At 39.6% G+C, this 22,940-nt stretch overlaps 1 protein-coding gene across 2 annotated transcripts in view; it reads left to right on the forward strand.

Annotated features, from left to right (window-relative positions):
- The first annotated feature begins 1,265 nt into the window (after nt 1–1,265).
- sbf2 (SET binding factor 2) overlaps nt 1,266–22,940 on the forward strand; it is a 91,106-nt gene continuing 69,431 nt past the window's right edge. For both annotated transcript variants that reach the window (XM_053413914.1, XM_053413990.1), the window contains exons 1-2: nt 1,266–1,438; nt 13,755–13,840. In XM_053413914.1, the coding sequence (XP_053269889.1) occupies nt 1,384–1,438; nt 13,755–13,840 (141 nt within the window). In that variant the 5' untranslated portion in view covers nt 1,266–1,383. The remainder of the gene's footprint in view (nt 1,439–13,754; nt 13,841–22,940) is intronic.

The following is a 22,940-nucleotide window of genomic DNA, read 5'->3' on the forward strand; positions in this document are numbered from 1 at the left end:
TCAAACATATGGAAAACATGTGATCCCATGGTGACTTTGACCGTGGTGTGAGTGTTGGTGCCAGACGAGCTGCTTTGAGCATTTCTAAAACTGAAAGGAAAAAGACCAGAATAGTGTAAAAACTCAGATAACCTTTGACAAACACGCCTCAACAACATGTTGAACCTCGAGGTGGATGACAACAGCATCAGATCAGGTTCCTGACGCCTGGCAGCCAAGAACAGAAATGTGAGGCTACTGTGGACACACACTCACCGACCCTCTAGAGTTAAAGCCTAGAAAACGTGGCCTTGTCTTATGACTCTAGATTTCTACAGAGGCTGCTGATGTTGGAGTCAGAATTCGACATCTGTGCAGGCTGCTGCTGCTGCTCCTACTGGTGTGAGGAATGTTTGCTGTGCTCACTTTGTACCCCATTATATCAATGATTTGAATGGGTTTCCATTTTTCCAATTCATTGTCTTTTAATGGCTACTTCCAGCACGTTAATGAACCATGTGACAAAGCAAAAGTCACAAACTGGTTTCTTGACCATGACTGTGAATTCGGTGAACTTTAGAGGCCCCCTCGGTCATCAGATATGAATACAACACAACACTTGAGAAGCAGCAGAACAGGAGATTGGCAACTTAAATGTGCAGTTAAAAAGAATCTGTAGAAATAATTTCATTTGATCATGACAACGTGGAGCGGAACCGCAAAAGAACATTTCCAACATCTTGTGGAATCAATGCCACAAAAACAGGCTGCTCTGCGGAGCAAAGGGATGAAGTACCCTAGCATTAGTTTGCCATTCCTAATATAGTGCTTGTAAATTGTCGTAAGTATAGTAAGTTTAAGAGTAAGATCATATTATTACCACAGTGATGCAAAAGTTTAACCACCATTTAAGATTTATTTATTCAACCTAATCCAGTGAATGCTATTCAGCAGCTGTTGGCTTTTACTTTGGGAGCAGTTGTTTCTAAATCAGGGTGTGAGGACCAATACAGGAGCCCTTCGAAATCCTTAGGTCAAATCCCAAACTGGTATTATTTACCTTTTTTAATTGCAACAACAAGGTAATAATCACTGTTATGATAACATGTGTCCTGCTGTGTTCCCTCTATAATCACCCCAGTTATAATAATGCACTGTATTATTCTGCGGTATGTTTGGCTGTCTCTGTTCTATCAAAGAGGAGGGGGCCTCGTGCTCGGGGGCCAAAAAAGAGCCAGTGTGTGGACACAGTGCTGTGTTTGTAAACTGGAGGGGCCCACGCCCATGGATGTATCCCGCTCCTGCACGCAGGCGCAGTGACACTCCTTCTGTCAAACATGGCTGTGCCTTGGAAGAAGGGAAAATGCTGAATTGTGTTGGTATATCTCGGGAAACGCAGCAGACATGGCTAGATTGGCTGACTATTTCATTGTCGTGGGATACGATCACGAGAAAGCCGGTAAGTGTGGGCGGCGGCGCGGCGCACAGATTGAGCTGCGAGGCCGACAGTGTGTGTATGTGTGTGTGTGATGTTGATGCTACATATAGCTTTGCCTTTAGCTTCACGTTAGCTACACAGCTACCAGGCGAGAGTGGGGAACATGTTCTCCCTTCATTTCCTCTCTCACTGGTCCGATGCTGGATGGGATCCGGCGGGTTTACGTGTTAACGCCCCGCGAGGAGCCGCCACCGGATCTTTACGCCCGACGCGCTTTGATATTTGGACTTTGATCTGGCGAAACTTTTCATGGATTCAAAAAGAAATGTGTCACATCCTGTCCCTGTTGATCGCGCTCCTGTCAGGAGCGCAGGCTGCTTTCACTGGCGGGCAATCACGCTCACTTTCTGAATGAAGCTCACACGGGATCACACACGATCGAGCTCCCTGATCATATATATGTTTTGCTGACACAATGGATGTTGGCAGTGGTGTGTCTATAGGCGGTGTTTACATTCCATGCTTGGTGTTTTTGTTGCGTATTGTTGGAATTGGTGGTCTTCCACTGTTTACGCACCTCAGCCGCACTTGTCACTGATTTGTTGTCTTTTATTTGTTTTTGCCGGAAGAGAGCTCCACTTTTTTTTTTTAAATGATGGGCGTAACGTTATACAGCTGCATGAGAGGCAGTCCTTCTTCCCAGCCTGGTCTGTGCACTCCTCTTCTCTGCTCCCCTGCACTGGGACAGGAAGCTCCCCTTGCATGTGGAGCCTCAGGTCCAGCCTTGCATTCTTCCCATCCATAACAGGGAACAGCCTTTGCAAGCATTTCTAAACACTTGATATAACTGGATGAAAACCCTCTGGCACTCGCACGGACACAGAATGCTCTCATTTCAAATTTTCCACATTGTACCGTTTTATTGTCACTCATCTTCTTGTGGGCATCCAGCCCCAACAGGCAGCCCGGGGACTGCAAAATAATATTCGGCTAATCTGCCATAAGGGAACAAAACTGAAGTGGCTTGCCTCATCTCAGTGGCGTCCGTCCAGCACCATGTGTGTCAAAGAGGGGCCAGAGCAGCTGAATCCTCTTAGTCGCCATAGCTCGCCACGCACAATAGGTAAACAGAGACTTTCATCAGCTCTGTGCATCCCGGCAGCCAACTGACGAATGAATTTTTTCGTGCTCCAAGGATAAAATGTTCCTGGCAGTCGCACGAAGAGAGTCTGAATCAATTCACATTCGAGCCACAAGTGGACACAGGGACCACGACTTGAGTTCTTTCTCCACTGGCCACTGATGATGGTGATGATACAGATTAAGATTAAGATACATTTATTGTCCCACACACATGCACACACACACGAAATGCAAGGGGGGAAATTTGTTTTCTGCTATGACCCATCTGGTGTACACAGGAGGACATACAGAGCAGTGGGCAGCCATGCACAGCGCCCCAGGGAGCAGGTGTTAGGGGAGTAAGGTGCCTTGCTCAGGGGCACTTAGACAGTGGGGTGGGATGAGGATGCTGATGATGATGGTGTCTGTGGCGAGAGCAAGCTATACCAAATAAGGCCATCTCACATTATGGTTGATCGCGACACTTTGACAGGCTTATGTTTCATCCTCATAAGCCTCTCGGAGGAAAGGAATGATCCCCCCCCCCCTCCGATCCTTATTGAAATGTATTTGTCTGCTTTCATTATGCTTTGAATAGTGTAATGAAGCACATCGTATGTTGGTTTGGGTTACAGCCCTGCGGAGATGTCCTTGTTTGCGAATGGGACAGATTTTTCCCGGAAGGGGAAAAAATATAAATAAAAATAACGTTTTTGATTAGGAATACAGAGGAAAACAGAGCAATGACTGTTTTTTATTCCTCTCGACTATTCAGAGGAGAGCAGCTACCCCGTGAGGCTTAAATAGAAACCACTTTGCTTGCGTGCAGCACATCGTCTAGACAACAGATTTTGCCCAACCACCTCGCTTGTTAATTCGAACCAGGGGTCCCTTCCTACGTGGGTCATCATCCAGCCTCCTGCACTGAACTGGCCTGACCCACTTCTCATTGTTAGATTACTATGGATGGATCAGTTGTAAATAATGCTAAGTATGCAATCTGTTGAGGTATAGGCTCAGATCCAATTTTGTAGTGAGTCAGAATTACTCTCTACTACACAAAACAAAACTAAACTAAACTAAACCAATCTCTGAATTGGCTGAATCTATAGCTTAAAACAAAACCCTCTAGTTTTGATTATTAAGCATTGATGAGCATTGTTTTCATGAACCTGTGCAGTATGAAGAAGGCTTTGTTTTTAGAGTAGATCAAACCTGGTGTGTAGCTCCAGCCTTATTATTCATCATTAGTGGTGATGGAGCTTCTGTCTGGGTGAGACGGGATGATGTGAAGGATAGAACACAGGCAGAGACAGTTCAGTTATCTTGAAAGTGAAACTCTGAATTATGAAGCGAGTCCCTACAGTTAGCAAAACCAGTATAAAGTGCTAGGTCGTAAAGATCCTTATGTGACTCTGTCTGGATTACGACCCTACATCTGCAATGATCCAGTTGGACACTTTGCCTTTATTGTACTCTTTGCCCTTTTGGAAGGAAAATAAATCCAGGCTCCGTGTCTCCAGCAAGAATATTTTCATTGCGAGACAGGTGACCTATTTAGAAAATATTTATTGGAAGTCACATAACTGATGGCCATTGTGCTTGCTGGAGCAAGTGATTTAATACAAACAGAAATTGGGAGTGGGGCAGCACTCTGGCTTATTGTTGGCCTTAAAACCCTATCACAGGTACGCTGTTTGTCATTTTAGTGCGTCACATATGTGAAAATAAAGTGCAGTGGTGAAAGTGATAAAAGGCAGCTTCCATCATCAGAAATCTGACCAGAGTCTGTTTCCCTGGGGAACAATGTCAGGAGCCACAAACCTTGGAAATATTTTCATGAATAATGTTGGAATGTGAAATTCCTGGTTCAGATGGAAGCACACTGTGGTGAACCTGCTTTTCATTCTGTATTTTACGTTTGCAGTGGAACAACTTCTCTTTATTGGCAAGGGAACGGTTTGATGTGCTGTTCACCATAAATTATAATTTGCCAAGTGAAAAAGAAGAATTTTTCCAGCTGCTTTTTCTAAAACACTTTATTGGACAGATATCATCCGTCTTTATTGAATCAAACTGTTATTGAAATGTGTTTCACAGACACAGTGCCCGATCTCCATCATTGTGCGACACTTTGGTCTGGACTTTCTGATCCGGACCTGAGGAATAGCTTATATGACATTGCACAATTCTGAAAAAAAACTAAAATTACTTCCAAATGACCAAGAGAAAAATACTTCCATCTGTTGACATCTTTTGACTTGGTGATATTGCAGTGGGAGATAAGATGTGTATCTGTGAAGATGCAATGCAATCTTCAAATGTGGAGTTGTTTCTTTATCAGCCAATACTTTATTTCATAAATGCCTTTTAAAGGGCTGGGCAATAAAACTATAATTTCCGAAATATTATTGATACCCACAGCAATAAAACAAAAGTCGAGCATATTTGTGTTGTTTGAAAGCATGGTGAGGAGGTATAATAAATAATTGTCTTCATCTCGATGGTTTTCTCACTAAACTCTGTTATTAGAACATTTCTTGCCAGATGTGAACATATTAAGTTCTAGATTTGACTCAATAAAGTCATGAAGTAAACATTGTGTGGCTACACTGGCGTTAGAGTGCATCTCTTCCGACAGCTGTTGATGTTGACTCCAAAAATGCCAGATCTTGAAGTGCTGCCATGTGTTGTGCCTGTTTTTCCAAATCCTTATTCAAGTGAAGTCACGTGTAGTTTGTTTTATCAGTAGTAACATAAACACATGATTGTCTGCTCAGTGCTTATTGAATATTCTTTGGTATAGTTTGTTTGTAACATTTTCAAAGTTGTTGCAAGTAATAATGTATGTCACAATGAGCAGTTTGCAATTCAGGCTTAGGTGCATCCAGTATCTTCTGCAAAAACAAGGACTTAAGTGCTGAACAGAAAGGAAAACATAAGATGAAAAGAACTGAAATCAAATAAAATTAAGTCACACACTAGATTAAAACAAAGTCATTGTTAAACATTCATAAAATATCTTCATAGAAATTCATAAAAGCTTTGCATTTAGAGCATGCTATGAAATGGAAACACAGGATAGTATTATATTAATAACTGGATTAGAAATCCAAATTTTTAAGGCCATATCTTTATCTTTATATTTGTTATCTTAACACTTGGTTGCTGATTGAGATCATCTTGATCTTGGGAAACCACACTTGTAATATCTACCATTTTAGTAAGTATTCAAGAAGAGCGCAATTGATTTACCTTGTGTTCTGTGGTTGAATATTCTGTGTTCACTTAGCTATGTCTTCATATGCATCATAAGTAACAGTGGTTAGCATTATAAATAATTATCAGACAGTAACAGCAGCAGTAAGAAACTTCCTGACCAATCAATTATTTAAAATATCCAGAGGTTTTCTGTTGAAAACATTCACTTTGACTTTTTTACATTTTGTTATGGTTTTCAGAAAAATGAAACTCTCATACATCTCTCAAATATCAGTCCTATTATTTCATCACCAACAGGCTGGTTGCGGTCAACGGATACATTTAGTTTCTCTGTGGAATTGTTTAGCTTCTATTTTACATCTTAGATTATCTGCCTCCATTGATTGTCTTCTTGTCAACGCCTCATCTGGTAGCTTTTCGGTTGGATTTAAACTTTTGTTGAGAGGCCTCCTCACCACAATGGAGGAGTTCCTTCCTTTCTGTTGTAGAATTTAAAGCTGGTATGTGGGGGAAAGTCCACTGGCGTCTGTTACTCTTAAGTCAGTATGTTGATAAGGTGTGATACAGTTAGAGCTTGGTGTTTCCTGTGGTCATGCAAATGATGATAAAGTTCATGTCAGGAAATGTTGTAGGCATGACATTTCAAATACATAAACCTATTGTACAATTAGTTTTTTCCAAATATCCGAGTCGGATAATGTGACCTTCTGCAGAACGTTTCCTGCCAGCCCCCGAATAAAGTGTCAAAATTTTTTCCATCTGAGCCCATGTGAGAAGACAGCAGGAAAATGTCCAGAAAAGTGATTGGCTGTGTTTCTATCAAGTAACTGATGCAAAACTGAAAAAAAAATTCAAATAATGTATATGCCAAATGCTGAGGTGACGCAGACAAAGTTTTCAACTTGGAAAGACAATGAGATTGGAGAGCTTTTGACAATCAAGTCATGTGCTGGTGTAAATGTGCCATAAACAAATTACATGATTTGGTGGAAGTTATACGTTATGTTCCGCCCCTTGAATACTTAGACGTCACCCTTTGCCTAAATGTTCTGAACATTTTCCCGTTGTTGTTAACATTTCTGCTTTTGGGTTCTTCATAGTTGGAAGGGGATATATTTTATGTATGTACCCAATATTTTTGACATTTTCTGCAGTTTATGTCTGAAAATGGCTTGATAAGTGCTAAATTTGTTCAATAGGACAAATGAAGTGCACCACAAACTGCTAGTTAGGGTGTTAGAAGTCTTGGAAGAGATAAGTCTTAACGAGGTTCTTGAGGATAATAAGGGACTCACGGTCTCTCATAACATTTTGAAAATCAGGAAAAAGAGATGAGAACAGTCTGGACTCTCGTTACCTTGTGTGCAGGCATGGCAATGCCAGACGTCGTTCCTTGGAGGAACAGAGTGGCCGTAAAAGAGCATAAGGCAGTGCTTGAGATTTAAAGAGTCAATTCAAATTTGACGGATGAAATAGGATGTTGGAATACAGTTTGGGAAAAAAACAAATCTCTATAAAAAATGTGGTAATCCCTTTCTCTAAACCAGGTCAACCACTTCTTCAAATAAAATAATTACTGGCCAAAACATTTTCCAACGGACCATAGAGCTGCATAAGTCAGTGTTTCCTATAAATCAAGAGGTTTGCCCGAATCTTGGGATAATAGACTAACATGGGTCCCATCATGACTTCCTACGTTTTGTTCTTTTTTGAGTCTCATCTTCCTCCCTCTCTTTCCTCCCCTGCTCTCTTTGCCTCACTAACAATCTAACTTAGTGGGTTGTGGGAAGCGAGGCTCTCCCACTGTGTGAAAGAAGTGCCAGCACGTTGCCGCAACCACAGAAAAGTGTACACCATTAGCGGTCGTCATGTTTTTTTTGTCAGCCATAAAGTGTGTACATACGCTCAGGTTGCACTCTAGTAGTTACTGAAAGGAAAGAGATCCAGGATAAGCACTAAGCCCGCCAGCTTGGAACTGAGTGTGAAAGGAGAGATACCCCATTAAACTAACTGCCTGCCTGGGCGAGCCACCAAGGTGTTGGATGGTTTTTTTTTATATGGTGGGCCGACACAGAGAAATGTTATTTGCAAAATTGTATATTAAAAATATATATTAATATATTAAGATGCTAGCAATAAGCCATCGTATAACTACTCTCTTAGCAGTTAGTGTTTATTGCTATATTTAGCTCGGCTCATTTCCCAACGCTAAATACAAATTGATAAATTTTAATTGCTGCGTTTGAACTGCATACTTGCTTGTAAGTTATGTTAAAGTTACCTTGTAACCTTGAAATAAAGCACTGCACATACACACTGCCCTGTTGTCGCACATCAACTCAGCTCTTCTTAAAACCCTCTCATTCTGAAGGTACCGGCACAAATCAAATATGGTATAGTAACACTTTAAACAACAGGGTTTTCCAAATGTTTTCTAGCATTGGTTTAAATGTGAATCATTGGTCTGAGGAATGTCTAACCTATTGATTTCTATGGAAAACAATGTTGCATATTTTATGGCTATCAGCAGAGGGGATACTGAAGAAACTGAATACCATGTATACTGTATTTTGAGTTATTTTGTAACCAACATTTGCAAACATCTACCAACATTTAGACCATTACATTACCTAAGGACTCTCTATCTATGTCTACCATATATTTCCTGCAGTTTTTGGAAGTGAGGATATTTATCAAAACATCAATTTGCTCATCTCTGATAACTTTCTGCCATGCAAACAAAACCACAGCCTATGCCTCTGCACATCATCCACATAAAAGATTCAAAGTGGTTTAGTTTCCTGCTGATGGTCGCCTTTGATAGCAAATTAGTTTTTCCTGCTCTAACCTTTTAATCATCAAAATTGAAAAATCGTCTCTGATATGGATATTACACAGCTGAATTCTGTCATACTCTATAGCTCAGTTATAATTATGGTGTTTGAAACCTTTCGTACTCAGCATGATCAGCGGATTGAGGGACAAATACTATAAAGAATAAGGCTACCTGACTGTGGTGATGGTGGTTTTCTGGGTTGTAGCCACATGTTCTGATGCACAGCTGAAAGCTCTACATTTAGCCCAAATTCATTGTGATGTATTATGTCCAACAAAACCTACGTGATCCCATTGAGTCAGTCGGGATTCAGTGAGCGTCAATATCTTCATCCCTTGAAATGGCTTTGTGTAAAGTGTTTTTTGGGTGTATTTTCCCTTTAATCTCAGGTCTCGATATATGTATGTAGGAAGTGAATAAGTGCTACCTGTGAATTTTAGCCAAAAATGGTCCACCTGTGTGCACGAGTAGGCCAAAATCAGGCTACAGGCTGACGTGAATCTTGCGTAAACTGGCAGAGGCCACTGGTGGCCTTTCCATAGAAGGTGAAATAAGCATTTGGCTGATTCAATCAACAGTAACAGCAGGAAGATAAATCAGGAAGATGGAGATTTCTCTTCCCCAAGAGGAGAAACATCTGCTCTAATCAAGAAAGACAAACATCTTTCCAACACGCAACTCAGTGATAATTTATTAGCCTCATTTAATCTGTCTAAGTGTTGAAGTCAAATATAAGTGTGTCTGTGAGCTTGTTTTTCTATCCTACTGGGGACTTTGCACTGAATATGGCTAAAATGAGGTCTCGCTTTTTTAGGGTAGAAGAATTGGTTCTAGGTTTCTGGTTACTATTTCATTTAGGATAGGGGTTATGGTTAGGCATCTGGTCAGGGTTAGCATATGTGAGTGTGTGTGTCATAATCTCATATTAAGCAAATCATTGAGCTACTTTGAAATCTGATAAAAAAGTGTTAAGAACTACTAATGCAGTTGGAACAGTTTATATCCGATGATATTTCCAATTGGTTGTGTTTTATGAGCTGTTTTATGGCTTGGAACTTGGTCCAAACCCCAGTAATAAAGTTGGTATTAGTTCGTAAATTGTGTTTTCTTATTTCAGTATTAAGAACCCTTTGTTGAGTCTCATAACAGCTCACAATAGGTTTTGGTTATGCACAAATAAAGATAAGATCAAACCTGTGCTTAGAGAAAAGGCCTGTTTGTTCTAGAATATGCAAATCTCTTGCGTCACTTATTAAAGGATGGTTAGTCGAATAACTACACCCCTATAACCAATACAGTAATACATCTATGATATGTAGATATAGTGTTGCATTAGAAAGTTTTTACAATGCTGTTTTAAAGTCCTAACAGTACCACACACAGGCTGTTCTGTATTGAGCTGGAAATGAGCCATACTCTTAAACATGCACACGCGTGCCACGGCCTTGGACAGGTTTTGTTCCTGTTGTTTCAACAGCTTCTGCCAAAAATTAATAAATCAACTTTTTGTATTTCATCCCCTTGCGCCTTGCTAGTGGATGTTCAAATTAGCATGTTCCTTTTTCAGGCCTGGGTTCTATTACCGGCTGTGACGGGGTTCTTTATAGCTTTCAGGGGGGTAGTTTCTGAAAGCACGGCTCGTTTTAATACAAGAGTGTAGCCTCATGGAATGCGAGGAATTCTGTCATTTATTTTCATCTGTAGCTGAAAATTAGAACCCGGAGTACTCTGCGCATGTGATTTCAATTAGACGAGCTGTAAAAACCCGAAGACACGTAACGGTCAGACAGACGTGTTGTTCTGCAAGCATCAGTCTCCATGCAGCGTCTGGACACCCGCCTCAGGTGAACAAAGGGGAAACGTATAACACCAGCTCCTTTATGTTTAATGTACCACACATTTCCTCGAGAACCTCACTCCTGAGTCGCTCTCTGAGGTCTAGTTGTTGACAGCAGGCTTGAGGCACTCAGCGGACGGCCACTGAGGAGCTCCTGTCATTATCATGAGGTGTAGCGTTTCATTCTGCTGTTTGCTGAAGCAGTTGTGCATGGTATCTGACATGAGTCACGGCTTCTTGAAATGCATTCGGTGGCATAACTGATCTCACACCACAACTTTTTTTTTTTTTACATTTAGAATACAATGACAGTTGTCAGGTGGCTATAATGCAAAAAATGTTGGGAAGTGATCCGAATTTTAAACGTTACTACCCCCCCATGAATGGTAACAGAGCAGCCGGTAATGTTAGCAAGTCCTCACTAGCATTGGCAAGAGATGATGCTGTACAAAAATGAGAGGTTTATTCCTCTTCTGTGGCAATAAAATAACACATGTTCCTGCAGATTACAGTGCTGTATGCAGCAGTTTAATCGAAACTGACAAACGGAACTTACCCACTATAAACAGCTGGGCTACGACCACGTCCTTGTACTTCCCAAAAACATACTCTCTCATATGCAGCTGGAAGGCATATTGTTACAACACGGCTAACATACGACAAAACACATAAACTTTGTTGAAGGATTACTGGGCTCCTGGTCTATCCTTTAATTCATTACAAAAAATAAATATTTTTATTTGTGTGTTTATCCATAGTAGTTAAACCAATTCCAAGAAAATGGGCCACATGTATTCAATTTCTGTCTCTCGCTCTCTTGATAGAAGACCATTTTGCGTAGGCCGATGAATAGAAAGTGTGTCCTAACTGTCAAAGAGTGACTAAGTGATTAAAATAACGTTGAGATGAAGTCATTGGGTCAGACAACACAGTGTGACAAAGTGGATATTGTGAAACAGACTTTAAAATGCTGTTTTTGGCGTGTTAAATGAGTCGAATTCTTCTTTAATTAGATAAATATTTCCATTTGTTAGGTTTCTAGATAGTTAATAATAGTGTATAGTGTCATATATCAACTCCCATAATACATATTGTGTTGAGTTTGCACATGCGTTGACATGAATTATTACATCCAATTTAGGCTTCAGAGTTTTGCAAGACCTGTGGGAAATCTGCAAGGGGTTGTCTTATTGGTTACGCTTTCGATGGTCAATTTTGCGTGTCTGTGTGAAGTTCACTACACCTGCTATAGATCAGTATCCAGCTCTACAGCACTAACTACATACTGTAACCAAATTTTGCAGATTTTTACAGCTAATATGGCCTTGAATATTCCTGAATTATGTCAATATAGAACAACTACCGGACATATATTTCAAATAGCTACATATTAGCGTACATTAAAACCAACAAAAATTATAATCCAACAATTGTATTTTATTAAAAGTAGTCAGCATGACTGAACTCTTGAATCTCTCTGCAAACTTTTTTAATTGAACCTTGCCAGTAGGCTTAAACAATGAAATCAAACTAACTGCCTCGCTTTAATGTATGTCTTTATTCATTACAAGCCCATCATATTTTTAAATTCGACGTTGTTGGTCCAATATCTTGCCCTTTTCGTATATCTTCATAGGACACAAGTTATCTTCTGCTAGTGCAAGTTGCAATCCATCCAACCCCTTGGCACAACTTGCATTTCTTATCAACTTTCTCTCCTTGTCAACACTAATCCATCTGTTATCCTCGTCACAAAAATGGAGGCTCACCCTGAGTTCCTTGGTATCCGGCAGGATTGAACATTGTATCAAAGCAGATGAGGAAGTTCAGGTCAGCACTCTACTCTCAAAACCATCAATGTGCAAAGATTTCTCTGAAGCCTGTTGAACTCAGCAAACTCACACTTAAAGCCCTGTTCTTCTCGACCTGGGGTGTCTGTAAGTTTGGTCAAAGTTAAATTAACGTCTTACTTCCGATAATCGTTGGCAGGAGACCTGAATATGTTTAGGTCAGGGCAATGAATCGGTACTCTTAAATTTGACAAAGAAGTCCATGACCTTGGGAACTGCCACTAGCAGCTTCTTAATGCATCCATGAGCGCTGGTCAGTAAACCGATGGTAAAGCCATCTTTTATACCTGACCTTTCTTAAAGGCCTCAGAAAATCCATCTTTTTATATCGTCACCACCTAACTTCTGGTTTATTGTCATTGGGCTTTTTTGCCTGTTGCCTGTTGCATCCTCAATTTAGGAGCTTGATACTTTTGTCTCGTTGACCTGGTGCTTGCAACATCATTTATTTTCTCTTAACTAGCTGAGGTTAGAGTCATGCTAATATTCAGAGTTGAGTCACATGACTACTCACTCGTAACAGTGGAGGCAAAAACTAATTTAGTTTTATATTTATATAGTCAACATTTATGTTGTCAACATATAGATCATACAATATTAGACAATATCATATGCTGTGTTTCTTGGTTGGACTCTGTCTCCTTCCCAGTGTTTCCTGGTCAGAGCATTATCTGACATCTAAAAAAATTAATGGCGCTCCTGTGATCTGCTTTGCGTTAGCGGTGTAAGTTCCATACCTCACACTTTAGACCACATTCCTCCTGAAAAACATCTTGACCGAATCAGTCCCTACCAGGAACCTACCAACATTTTTTTTTTTTCAATACTGTGGCCAAAAATGTAATCTTCATAGGTTTTTGTAAGTTTTTTTTGTTTAATTTTTTAAATATAGCCGTTCACTAACCATAAAACATCATTTCATTTTATTTAGCAAATTTTTTAAGTAAGTTAAATTTCTGTATTTTGAAGACAACAGTGCACATTCCTGGAGTCGCTTATATCATCCAACCCCGTGATAAAGTAATTCATTACTGTATCTAATTCACTAAGGCATAAAGATACATTTTTATAATCCCTTTGGTGGTTTATTTGAGATGACAGAATCATACATATTGTTTTGCTGTATCGACAAATATAGGTAACTTTTTTAAGTTTCACAATTCCTCTTTATAATCGATATAGTTTTCTCAGACCAAGTGAAATCAACTTCACTTTAACCAAAACCTTAAAAATGTATGAATAACTTTTGCTTACTGTTTTCAGCGAAGAAAAAGCTTGAACAAAGGGAACAGAAATTAAAGTGAATCAATTTGACTTTGAACATTAGGTGTAATTAAGTGTGAAGTATGAAAATCGGGAAATCTAACCATCACTGTCCTCTATGCCAGGTTCCCAGCTCCATACGAGTGATGCCATGCTGCTGTCCTCTTCCTCCAATGCACTGACAGATCTTCATCTTTTTATCTGCAGGTTCAGGAGAAGGATGTGGGAAGATCATTCAGCGATTCCCCAAGAAGGACTGGGAGGGAACAGCCTTTCCTCAGGGGGTGGAGATGGTGAGTGACCACAGCATCCAGTGAACTCAACATAACTCAGACTGAACGGAGTGAGATTACCTGAAGATCTCAGTTTTAAGAAGATTACTATGGAGATCACAAAGAGGAGGTTAACCAATCTAGAAAATGTAACTTTGACTTTATTTGGACAATAGTGACCCTTCTGTGTGTTGATTCTCTATCCTCATGTACTACAGTGCAAATATTTAACATTGGAGAAAAAAAAATCACAGCCCTTCTCCTGTCCATGGTGTGACCAGGAGGGATCAGTTATGAAACTCCCTTTATAATTGATGGACTGGTGTTTGAATGGTTGTATCATTATTGGGACTGAGACCTTTGCTGTGAGTGTGGACCAATATCACAGTTTCATAGATCATAACAGGAGAGCAAGCATCTCTTGAGCTGTTCTTAGTTAATGTGTGAAGTTCGCAGGTTGTGCTGTGTTTGTCTAGTTAGTGATTGTCCTTGTTCTTGTGCCCTTTACCCTCTGCCTGTCATGAGCGTTAAACATGTTTCTACAATACAGTACAAATACAGTAAATATTTGTCAACACTGTTTTTGTCACAAAATGACAAATTACGCTCCAAGAAACGTAGATAAGCTGCAGATGTTGGCATTTCCGGTTTCAGATGAATTCATAATGACTGTTTACTCGAGAGTTTCTTCTAAACCCTATCAGAGATCAATTATTTGGAAACCTCCTCCCTATGAAGTTTTACATTGTTTTGTATCTGCTTCTCTAGTTTCACTCTGTCTCCATCTTCCTCGTCAGGAAAATGAAGGGAATAGTTTCTCCTCCCACTATGTTCCCTCCCACTCTACTGGGCCAGTCGAAGGGGTCTGCGACAGGGGGTCTTTTCTCCTTATAAGGAGAATGCAATGGACAAATATCAGAGCGGTCGATCTCTGGGGTAACAGTAGCAGATGATGCACAGGACATTGCTCTTGTGTTAGATCTGTATTATGTGTTATATAACGTTTTAATGACCAAGCAGAAAGGTATTGGCAGAGAAGAGAGAAAACAGCAAGATGACTTTATATTCCAATAGAGATCTTAATCCTTTTAAAGTACCATTCATCACATACTTCTGTAATATGACAATTCTTCTGGTCTCTTCAGTACAGAACCTAAATAGCTTTTATTACTTGCTATAATACAGAGGGTTTGTTTTGGTCCATTCAATTTAAATTCAATATAATCATCTCTGACCCTGTCTTTTTCAAATACTCCAGAATAGGTACATTTTCACCACTTTCTAATTTAATGCAAACTTTAGAAACTTTTTGAGCATGTTGAAGCCCTCAAAAAGCCCATTCTTTTGCCTGAAAAATAATAATAAGAATCATTACAATTTCAATAGGGCCTCCCACCGTTCGGTGCTCGGGCCCTAAATATATTGGACGAATACATGCTTCAAAATAAAAGAGGTTACAAAAAAGGTTATGTATTAGTTAGTGCACAGAATGGATGTATTGTATTTAAAATGATGTGAAGTGAATATCAATACACTGCATCATATTTATGAATTTAGAATTCTGAGGGCCCACTGAAAGGAACTATTGTTCGACTTTTGATAATAACATTTATTACCGCTATACATAATAAATGTATTTTGTGTCTGGTGGATCGATGAGGGTCAGAGATCAAGAAGAAAAAGTCTATCATTAAGGACCCAAGTGCGAGCAGAACAGCAGGTATACATGCCTACAAGTTGCATAATATGGGTCAAATGTCTCAGCCAAGATGAAGAGAGAGGGTTATACTAAACATCACATTCCCCCACATCTCTTGTTTAGATGAGGTCTTTTTTTTTGCATCGGGAGAGGATCCTTTGCAGAAAGACAAATATAATCTACTTTTTTGTATGGAATTTGCAGATTAAAAGTTTAACAATAAACGTTGGTTGGAAATAAATATTTACTTTTGTTTGGTTTGTATAGATTGATAAACAATGACCAAGAGTGTTATAGCTGCAGCTAAAACATCTGGCTCAGTGCACACGTGTCAAAGAGACTCGTGTTTATGAAGTGGTATTTATAAGGCAACTAAGGAGGAGTGAGCACAAATAGACTTATTGTAAGTGGGCGGTTTGAATGGCATGCAAGCGTCTTCCTGTTGGTGGCCACCAAGAGTTCCTCATGAGGTTTTGCTGAGACTCAAACAGGGATGTGTCAAATGGCAAAGCATAGTCACTCCTCACAGTCAACAAATTGGCAGACATTCGTAAAACCATTAAAAACTGTAAAGCATGAAAATCTGCCACATCCAGAAGTGGAATCTTTGTTGGTATGATGCCCTAATGACTAACACTGGTATGATAAAGTATCCTGTCGTGATTTCATTGCGTTTAAATATAGAAACTCGGCCACAAGTTTAGCTCAATCTATTATCTTAGTGTTTCCAGATGTCATCAGGACCTGCATAACATTTCTTGGGGCTGTGTGTGTCTCTGTGTGTGTGCGTGTGTGTGTAGTTTTTTGTATTCCATCATGCTGAAGTGCACCCTCCAATGCTTCTTCATTATATGTCAGCCTAGACTGAAATTGAGACATACTGCGATCCCCAGCTTGTAAAGAAGGATAAGGCATGAAGTTTTTCATTGAAGTCATTCAGAACCAGGGATGCATTCAATGCGAGGGCTTTTTGGCAAGTACCCAGCATGCTTGCTGAAATGTACACACTATATGTTCTTTTGAGCTACAGCCATAAGTAAAAGTATAGTATAGAATAACACAAAAAACAAGATTCATGTATGAAACAACAACCAGAGGGGTCAGAAAGAACAGGAAAACAGTTCCAGAAATTTGCTTTCCTAGTATGGGGTGTGTGACAAGCTCAAGAGCCGAATGACTGAAATTCCAACTTTGAAGCTTTAATGAAGATACACCATAGTGTTTAACAGACCCACTAAGCAATTTGCATTTTGGCTCTGTTTTGGGCTGGTATGTAAACCATTATTATTTGCAGATTTTCTCGACTGCATGAAAAAGAAAATGAGTCGTTTACAAACACTAAGGAGCACATCTGTAGAAAACAGTGGATGAAGCTGAGCACGAAAAGCATTTTTGCGGTCACAACAGGCCCCCAGCAGACTAAATAACCACAGATGAGGAATGCACCAAGAAAAAGCATTTACAACTTGTGCGTGGAAAAATGTGTTTCTCATCTTTTCAGGCAAGTGATGATGATAGGAACCAGCTCAAATCCTCATCTGTTATGGATGAGCTGGGTCTGTAGATGGAGGTCAGCAAGTTGTGCACCTAGTACATTTCCACAGCCTTGCCCTCCAGTATCTACACACAGTCCTCATGGTATACTGTAAACGGACAGCGGCTTCACGCAGGCGTCATCAGCATCAGCCTGTCTGAGCCAATCCTCTGGAAACGTAAGAGCCCATGCTGATTTGTTCAGGAGTGAAGTCGGCATGATGTCGCCCCAGTGTTTGATTTCAGCATGCTGGTGTTTTATAGGCATGATATGAAACACAACGGCGTCTGCCCCACCATGCCAGCTCTCCTTTTTATACAGATGTCCATCTGGCTCTGGGGCTACTTCCACCACTGGCTTAACACGGAAACTGCAATGCCCCACTAGTCGGTGTTTATAACTTTGTAACCTTGAACCAGCTTTGCACTGCTGGTTCATGGTGTCACGTACATGTTGCATCAATGCTGGACGATGGCCGACAACCAACATAGCTAGCATGCCATGGTGAGCTATCAATTAAGTTCTAAAAAGAAGGAAATCCACAACCAGATTCACCAGCTGCCTTCGTCTCCTCTTTCGCTTTATCATGATTGGCTGTTTAGTTTAAAAAATGCTTTGATTTGGTTCCTCTGTTACCGCATGAAAAGTTGAAGTCCGCTCAACCTTTACTGTGCTCAATGTGATGCTATGTAACGTGAACACAAGACTGTTCTGCAGCACATGATGTCAGCCGATCACCACAAGTGAATGAGCTGCATTTAAGTTGAAAACTCCAGCGAATACGCGTGAGTCCTCGAAAGGAGGCCGACTGCACACAATGTTGAATGAAGACGAATAGTACATAGTAGTTCAGTTCATAGACTCAAGTTTGCAAGTTTTTTTTATACAGTTCTACAGTTTGAGTATATCAAGCATAGTCATTCTTATGAAAAAAAAAAAGGAAAAATGTTCCTCTTGTTTTTCTTTTTATTGGAGAGTGACCATGTATTTTTGTTGACCATATTTATATTTACCACCGGAGAGTTTTGAGCTGGATTTGACACAAATGCGAGGAATTACTGAGGTGTTCGCTGTTTATATTCTGAGTTTACTTGATAATTACAAGCACCATTTGTTTAATGGCTGGATTATGTGAATCTGTATAACATCCTTTGCTCAGAGTCCACATGCTTTAGGCAAATGTAGATTGTGCTTTTTCAGGATTATTCTTTTTTTCTCTCATGCACTTGATCCCCTCAGATGTTTCTGTTTGTAACAGGCACATTTTTCTGTCATGTCATGTTCCATGTTTGACTGTATTAACTGAAGGTGTCCACTGTACAACAACCACATGGACACTAAGCTCTTCAAATCCATCTAATCCAAGTGATTGTCGGGAAGGAGTTATGTCAGAGTCACAATTTTGACTGCCAACTCCACCTAAGTCAAATCTTCACGCTTTGCACTTAATCACAGTGGAAGCAATATGTCTCCAGTTTATGAAAAGAAGGTTCATGTTGTATGAAATAATGGGGATACACAAAACAAATTCAGTTATATATTAGATTGATTATCTGTTCCATCGTCACAGTGGAGAGAAAGATGTAAGAAGACACAGCATGCAATAAGGCTTTTCTTACTCGCTGACTTCTCCTGTTATTGCACCTGATAGTCAGGTCAGTTTGTGTATATAGTGTTCCTTCAAGGCAGTAACTGGTTTTAACAATGTTTGAGTGTCATAGTGATAAAAATAATTACATAATTAATAAATAGCAATATGACAACAAAATTAACATAATGTATCGAAGGATGGAACAAAGGAGTGTCTGAGGAGCTGTGCACAGAGAGTTTATGGCTGCGTCCGGAATCCATTTCCACTCACTGTATAATCCACTATCCATTTGATAGAGCTGTCTGAATGTTAAGAGAGAATTTTTATATCTCAGACTTGGACTCCACTCAGTGGATCCGCCAATGCTTCGTGAAAGGTAGTGTGCAAGTGATTGATGGCTGACCAAACAGTTTGTACCATCATGCATGGTACTCACGTTGAATAAATGTAAAATGGCCAATAGACGAGAGGAGTCACCCACAGTCTAAATCATATAAGATAAGATGCATTTATTCGTCCCAGACACATGCACAGTCATGCAAAGGCACACTCATGCAGGTAGGGAAATTTAATCTCTGCTTTTGACCCATCTGGTGCAGGACACACAGAGCAGTGAGCAGCCGCGTACAGGATCAGATGTTGGGGGAGTAAGGTGCCTTGCTCAGGGGCACTAGACAGGGTAGGGAGACTCTTGGATTTTTGGACAGATCAATCCAGGTTCGTCTTTTGTTGTCTCTCCGTGGAGTTGAACCAGAGACGAACCAGAGACCTTCTCTGCCCATAGTCCAAGTTTCTGCCACTAGACCACCGCCTCTCTCGGGGGTGTCTGTTGAGTCAAGACTGACCGGTTTCAAAATGGTCACCAACCCAACCCTTGCCCCAGCCCCTGATTTCGACTTTATATACATTCAAAATAAATCACATGAATTAACGTTACAGTGACTCTGTTACTTAAGGTTGGTATTAAGCCGACCTAGGTTGTGACGTCATCACTCGGTTAGTGTCGGTCAGTCTGTCAGGAACAGACATCCAGACAAAATGTAGCTCAGTAGAGGCTCCTACTTAAGGATGGTTTGTTTTTACCTGCCTTGACCTTCAGTCGGTATACCTGTGTGTTTGTGTGTGTTAGGTTGCTTGTGCGTCTGTGTTGGGTGTAGAGAGATGTCTTGACAAAAATACCTGAGAGGTCAAACACATTTCAAAGCCCCACAAAGTTCAGTGTGGTAGTGAGGGTCAGTCCATTACATGCAGCCTGCAGACAGAGTTCTGTCAACACTCTCATTCCTGCTGTCTCCTCTGAGGTAAAGTTTCCCCGCAGGAAAACAAAATGTCTCCTTTGGTTACGTAGGCCCAGATCAGTCAAAACAATGAGAAAATCGGGTTTGAGGTGATGCAGCACAATCGACTCTGTGTTAAAAACTCAGACACAGTGTACAGAACGAGGACTTCCATCTTTACTGCAGCTCAAAGATGAGAATCTCTTCATGAATTTATCAGCTGATCGAACGATAATTATATAAACATTTTGAGACTTTATTTATCTTTTCAAATATTTGTTAATTAAGTTAATTCCTGCTCTCCAATGTTAAGGTTGTGAAACAGCAATGTTTTATACAATATTTAGTTTTAGGAATTTTCCATGATCATTTAATACAAATTTATGAATAGAAAATAATATTTACTGCAACTAGATATTTAATATCCACTTTGCAACTGTTCCAATTTAAGTCCAACTGTGTTAAAGGTTGCTTAGAGCTATAATTACTTTGAATTGGATAGCAATAATCAGCTAGATTTTTTATTTTATTGCCTTTTGGACACCAAATACTTATAAATGAATGCGCTTATGTGGGGCAGACCTTTTTAAAACCACCTTGGTCAGCAGTTCGAGGCCGACCTCTCTCGAAGCAGCAGCTGAAACATCATGCAGGGATTTGTTGATTCAAAAGCCTTGACCTTCCGTTTGTCACACGTTGTCCCTCCTCTATGGAGGACCATACATGACTTAAGTAAAAATAAATAAATAAATAAATGTATAAATAAATACAGAAATAAATGAATAAATAAAAATGGAAATAAATAAATAAATACAGAAATAAATAAATAAATATGTTAATACCAAGAGAAATGTCAAAATAAATGTCTTAAATATATTTGCACATTTATTTATTCCCTGATACATTTCCTTTTCATTTGCAGTGTCCTTATGCTAATAAAAATAAATAAATGTATAAATAAATACAGAAATAAATAAATAAATAAAAAATTAAATAAATAAATTAATACAGAAAAAAATAAATAAATATGTTAATACCAAAATAAATGTCAAAATAAATGTTTTAAATATATTTGCACATTTATTTATTCCCTGATACATTTCCTTTTCATTTGCAGTGTCCTTATGCTAATGAGAAAGGCGGGCCTAACCGCAGTCTCATGCAGGATTGGTCACATTGGTAACCCTCTGAACTTGAATTAATTCATTTTAAGTGTGAACTGGCTCAACGCTGCAAACAGCTGCTGGACACCAGCATTGAGAGGCAGAAGTAGTAGGGCTGGATCATTACACTCCTGTGACCAATCCTGCATGAGACTGCGGTTAGGCCCGCCTTTCTCATTAGCATAAGGACACTGCAAATGAAAAGGAAATGTATCAGGGAATAAATAAATGTGCAAATATATTTAAAACATTTATTTTGGTATTAACATATTTATTTATTTTTTTCTGTATTAATTTATTTATTTAATTTTTTATTTATTTATTTATTTCTGTATTTATTTATACATTTATTTATTTATTTATTTTTACTTAAGTCATGTATGGTCCTCCATACTCCTCGACTATCTCTCCCTTTGTTTTCAAAGTCTGCAGGTGACCTATCCTTACCTTACCTTTAAAGGCTTGTGGCATTTAGCAGTAAAAACAGTGGGAGTTTTACCCTAATATACAGACCGCTGCATCTCTGCGTAGTCCCACATGGTGTGGCTGTGGGTGAGATGCTGCAGCGCCGAACAATAGCCGTCCTTTATTGGTCGAGTCCAACACACATGATGTGATGTGGGTTTTCTGTTCCACTCAGTCAGCGAACCACGCAGAGCTGTTTCCCTGACTGCATACCATGTCGGTCATTTGCTTTTCTGTCCCTCTGCTAACTCAGATTTATACTTGTAGTCATAATTGTTACTGAGTGAAAGAGGTGATTTTATTTGCAGTGTTTGTATTTGTAAATTAACAGGAGAATCATTCTGTTTTATAAAGAATTGGTGGTTACTGCTTTCTCATCCCCCCTCAGCTCCACCTTTGCATCTCTGCTCTTTGACCAATTTAAAATTGTCTGACCTAACAATCCTTTAAGACATTTTCTTCTGCAATCCATATTTTAATCAGGGAGGAGTACATTCTTATAATGGTGGTTTAAATATCTTCAGCTGGTGGCTCCAAAATGTGAGGTATTTGCAACAACTGTGATTTAAACCCTTTAACCCTCGAATGATAATGCTTTGTTTTCACCCTTTATATGCCTATAGTATCATAATTGTATATGGTAGGGACATTGTACATGTGCAAGGCAGCTTTTGTGGAAAAAGTTTTGTTTTGGATTTTTTTCATCATATGGAAAATATATTGATGCCATGTTCTAGAGAATTCAGAGATACAGATGATTGGAAAAAATAAGGTGTTGGATCATCACAAACTGAAAGAACAGTTTCATCGGAAAAACTGTTATCAGTGGCAAGAGGTCAGAGATCAGTCAGAGAGGTGCAGTAGTGTTTGTTCTACTGTGAATAAGTTTTGACTTTGAGAAGTAACCGTGCAACTTTAAACATGTCATTTGTCATAGGGAGAAGCTTCCTTGAGCTCAAACTGCTTGGCTGAGTAACTCAACCCTCAGAAGAGATTGTTCTGTCTGTATTCGACTTTAAACATGTAGTAAATACATAGACTTTAATATACTTCAGCATCATTATGAAAGCTCACTACATCATAGACACAGATGCTGCATACGTGAAGCCTCTTTATATCCCTGTGTTTTTTTTCTCCCAGCAGTAATGTGTACACATAAAAATTGTGAAATGTCCTCTTGGGGCTCAACTTCCTCAGTTGAAGGAACTGTCCTGACTTGACCAAACTGTAAACGCTGGTTTCGTTTCTGTTGTTACTCCAACTCCTCCCATTTCCCCAAATTCCTGCTGTAGTGAAGAACGTGCCTCGCGCTTCCAGTAAGGGCGCTTGATTTGTTCAGAAAATTTGTAAACTGTTGGTGTCTTGTGGATAGTTGACTGCCAGGGTGGAAAA

Source organism: Pleuronectes platessa, chromosome 1, assembly GCF_947347685.1.
Source record: "Pleuronectes platessa chromosome 1, fPlePla1.1, whole genome shotgun sequence".
NCBI lineage: Eukaryota > Metazoa > Chordata > Actinopteri > Pleuronectiformes > Pleuronectidae > Pleuronectes > Pleuronectes platessa.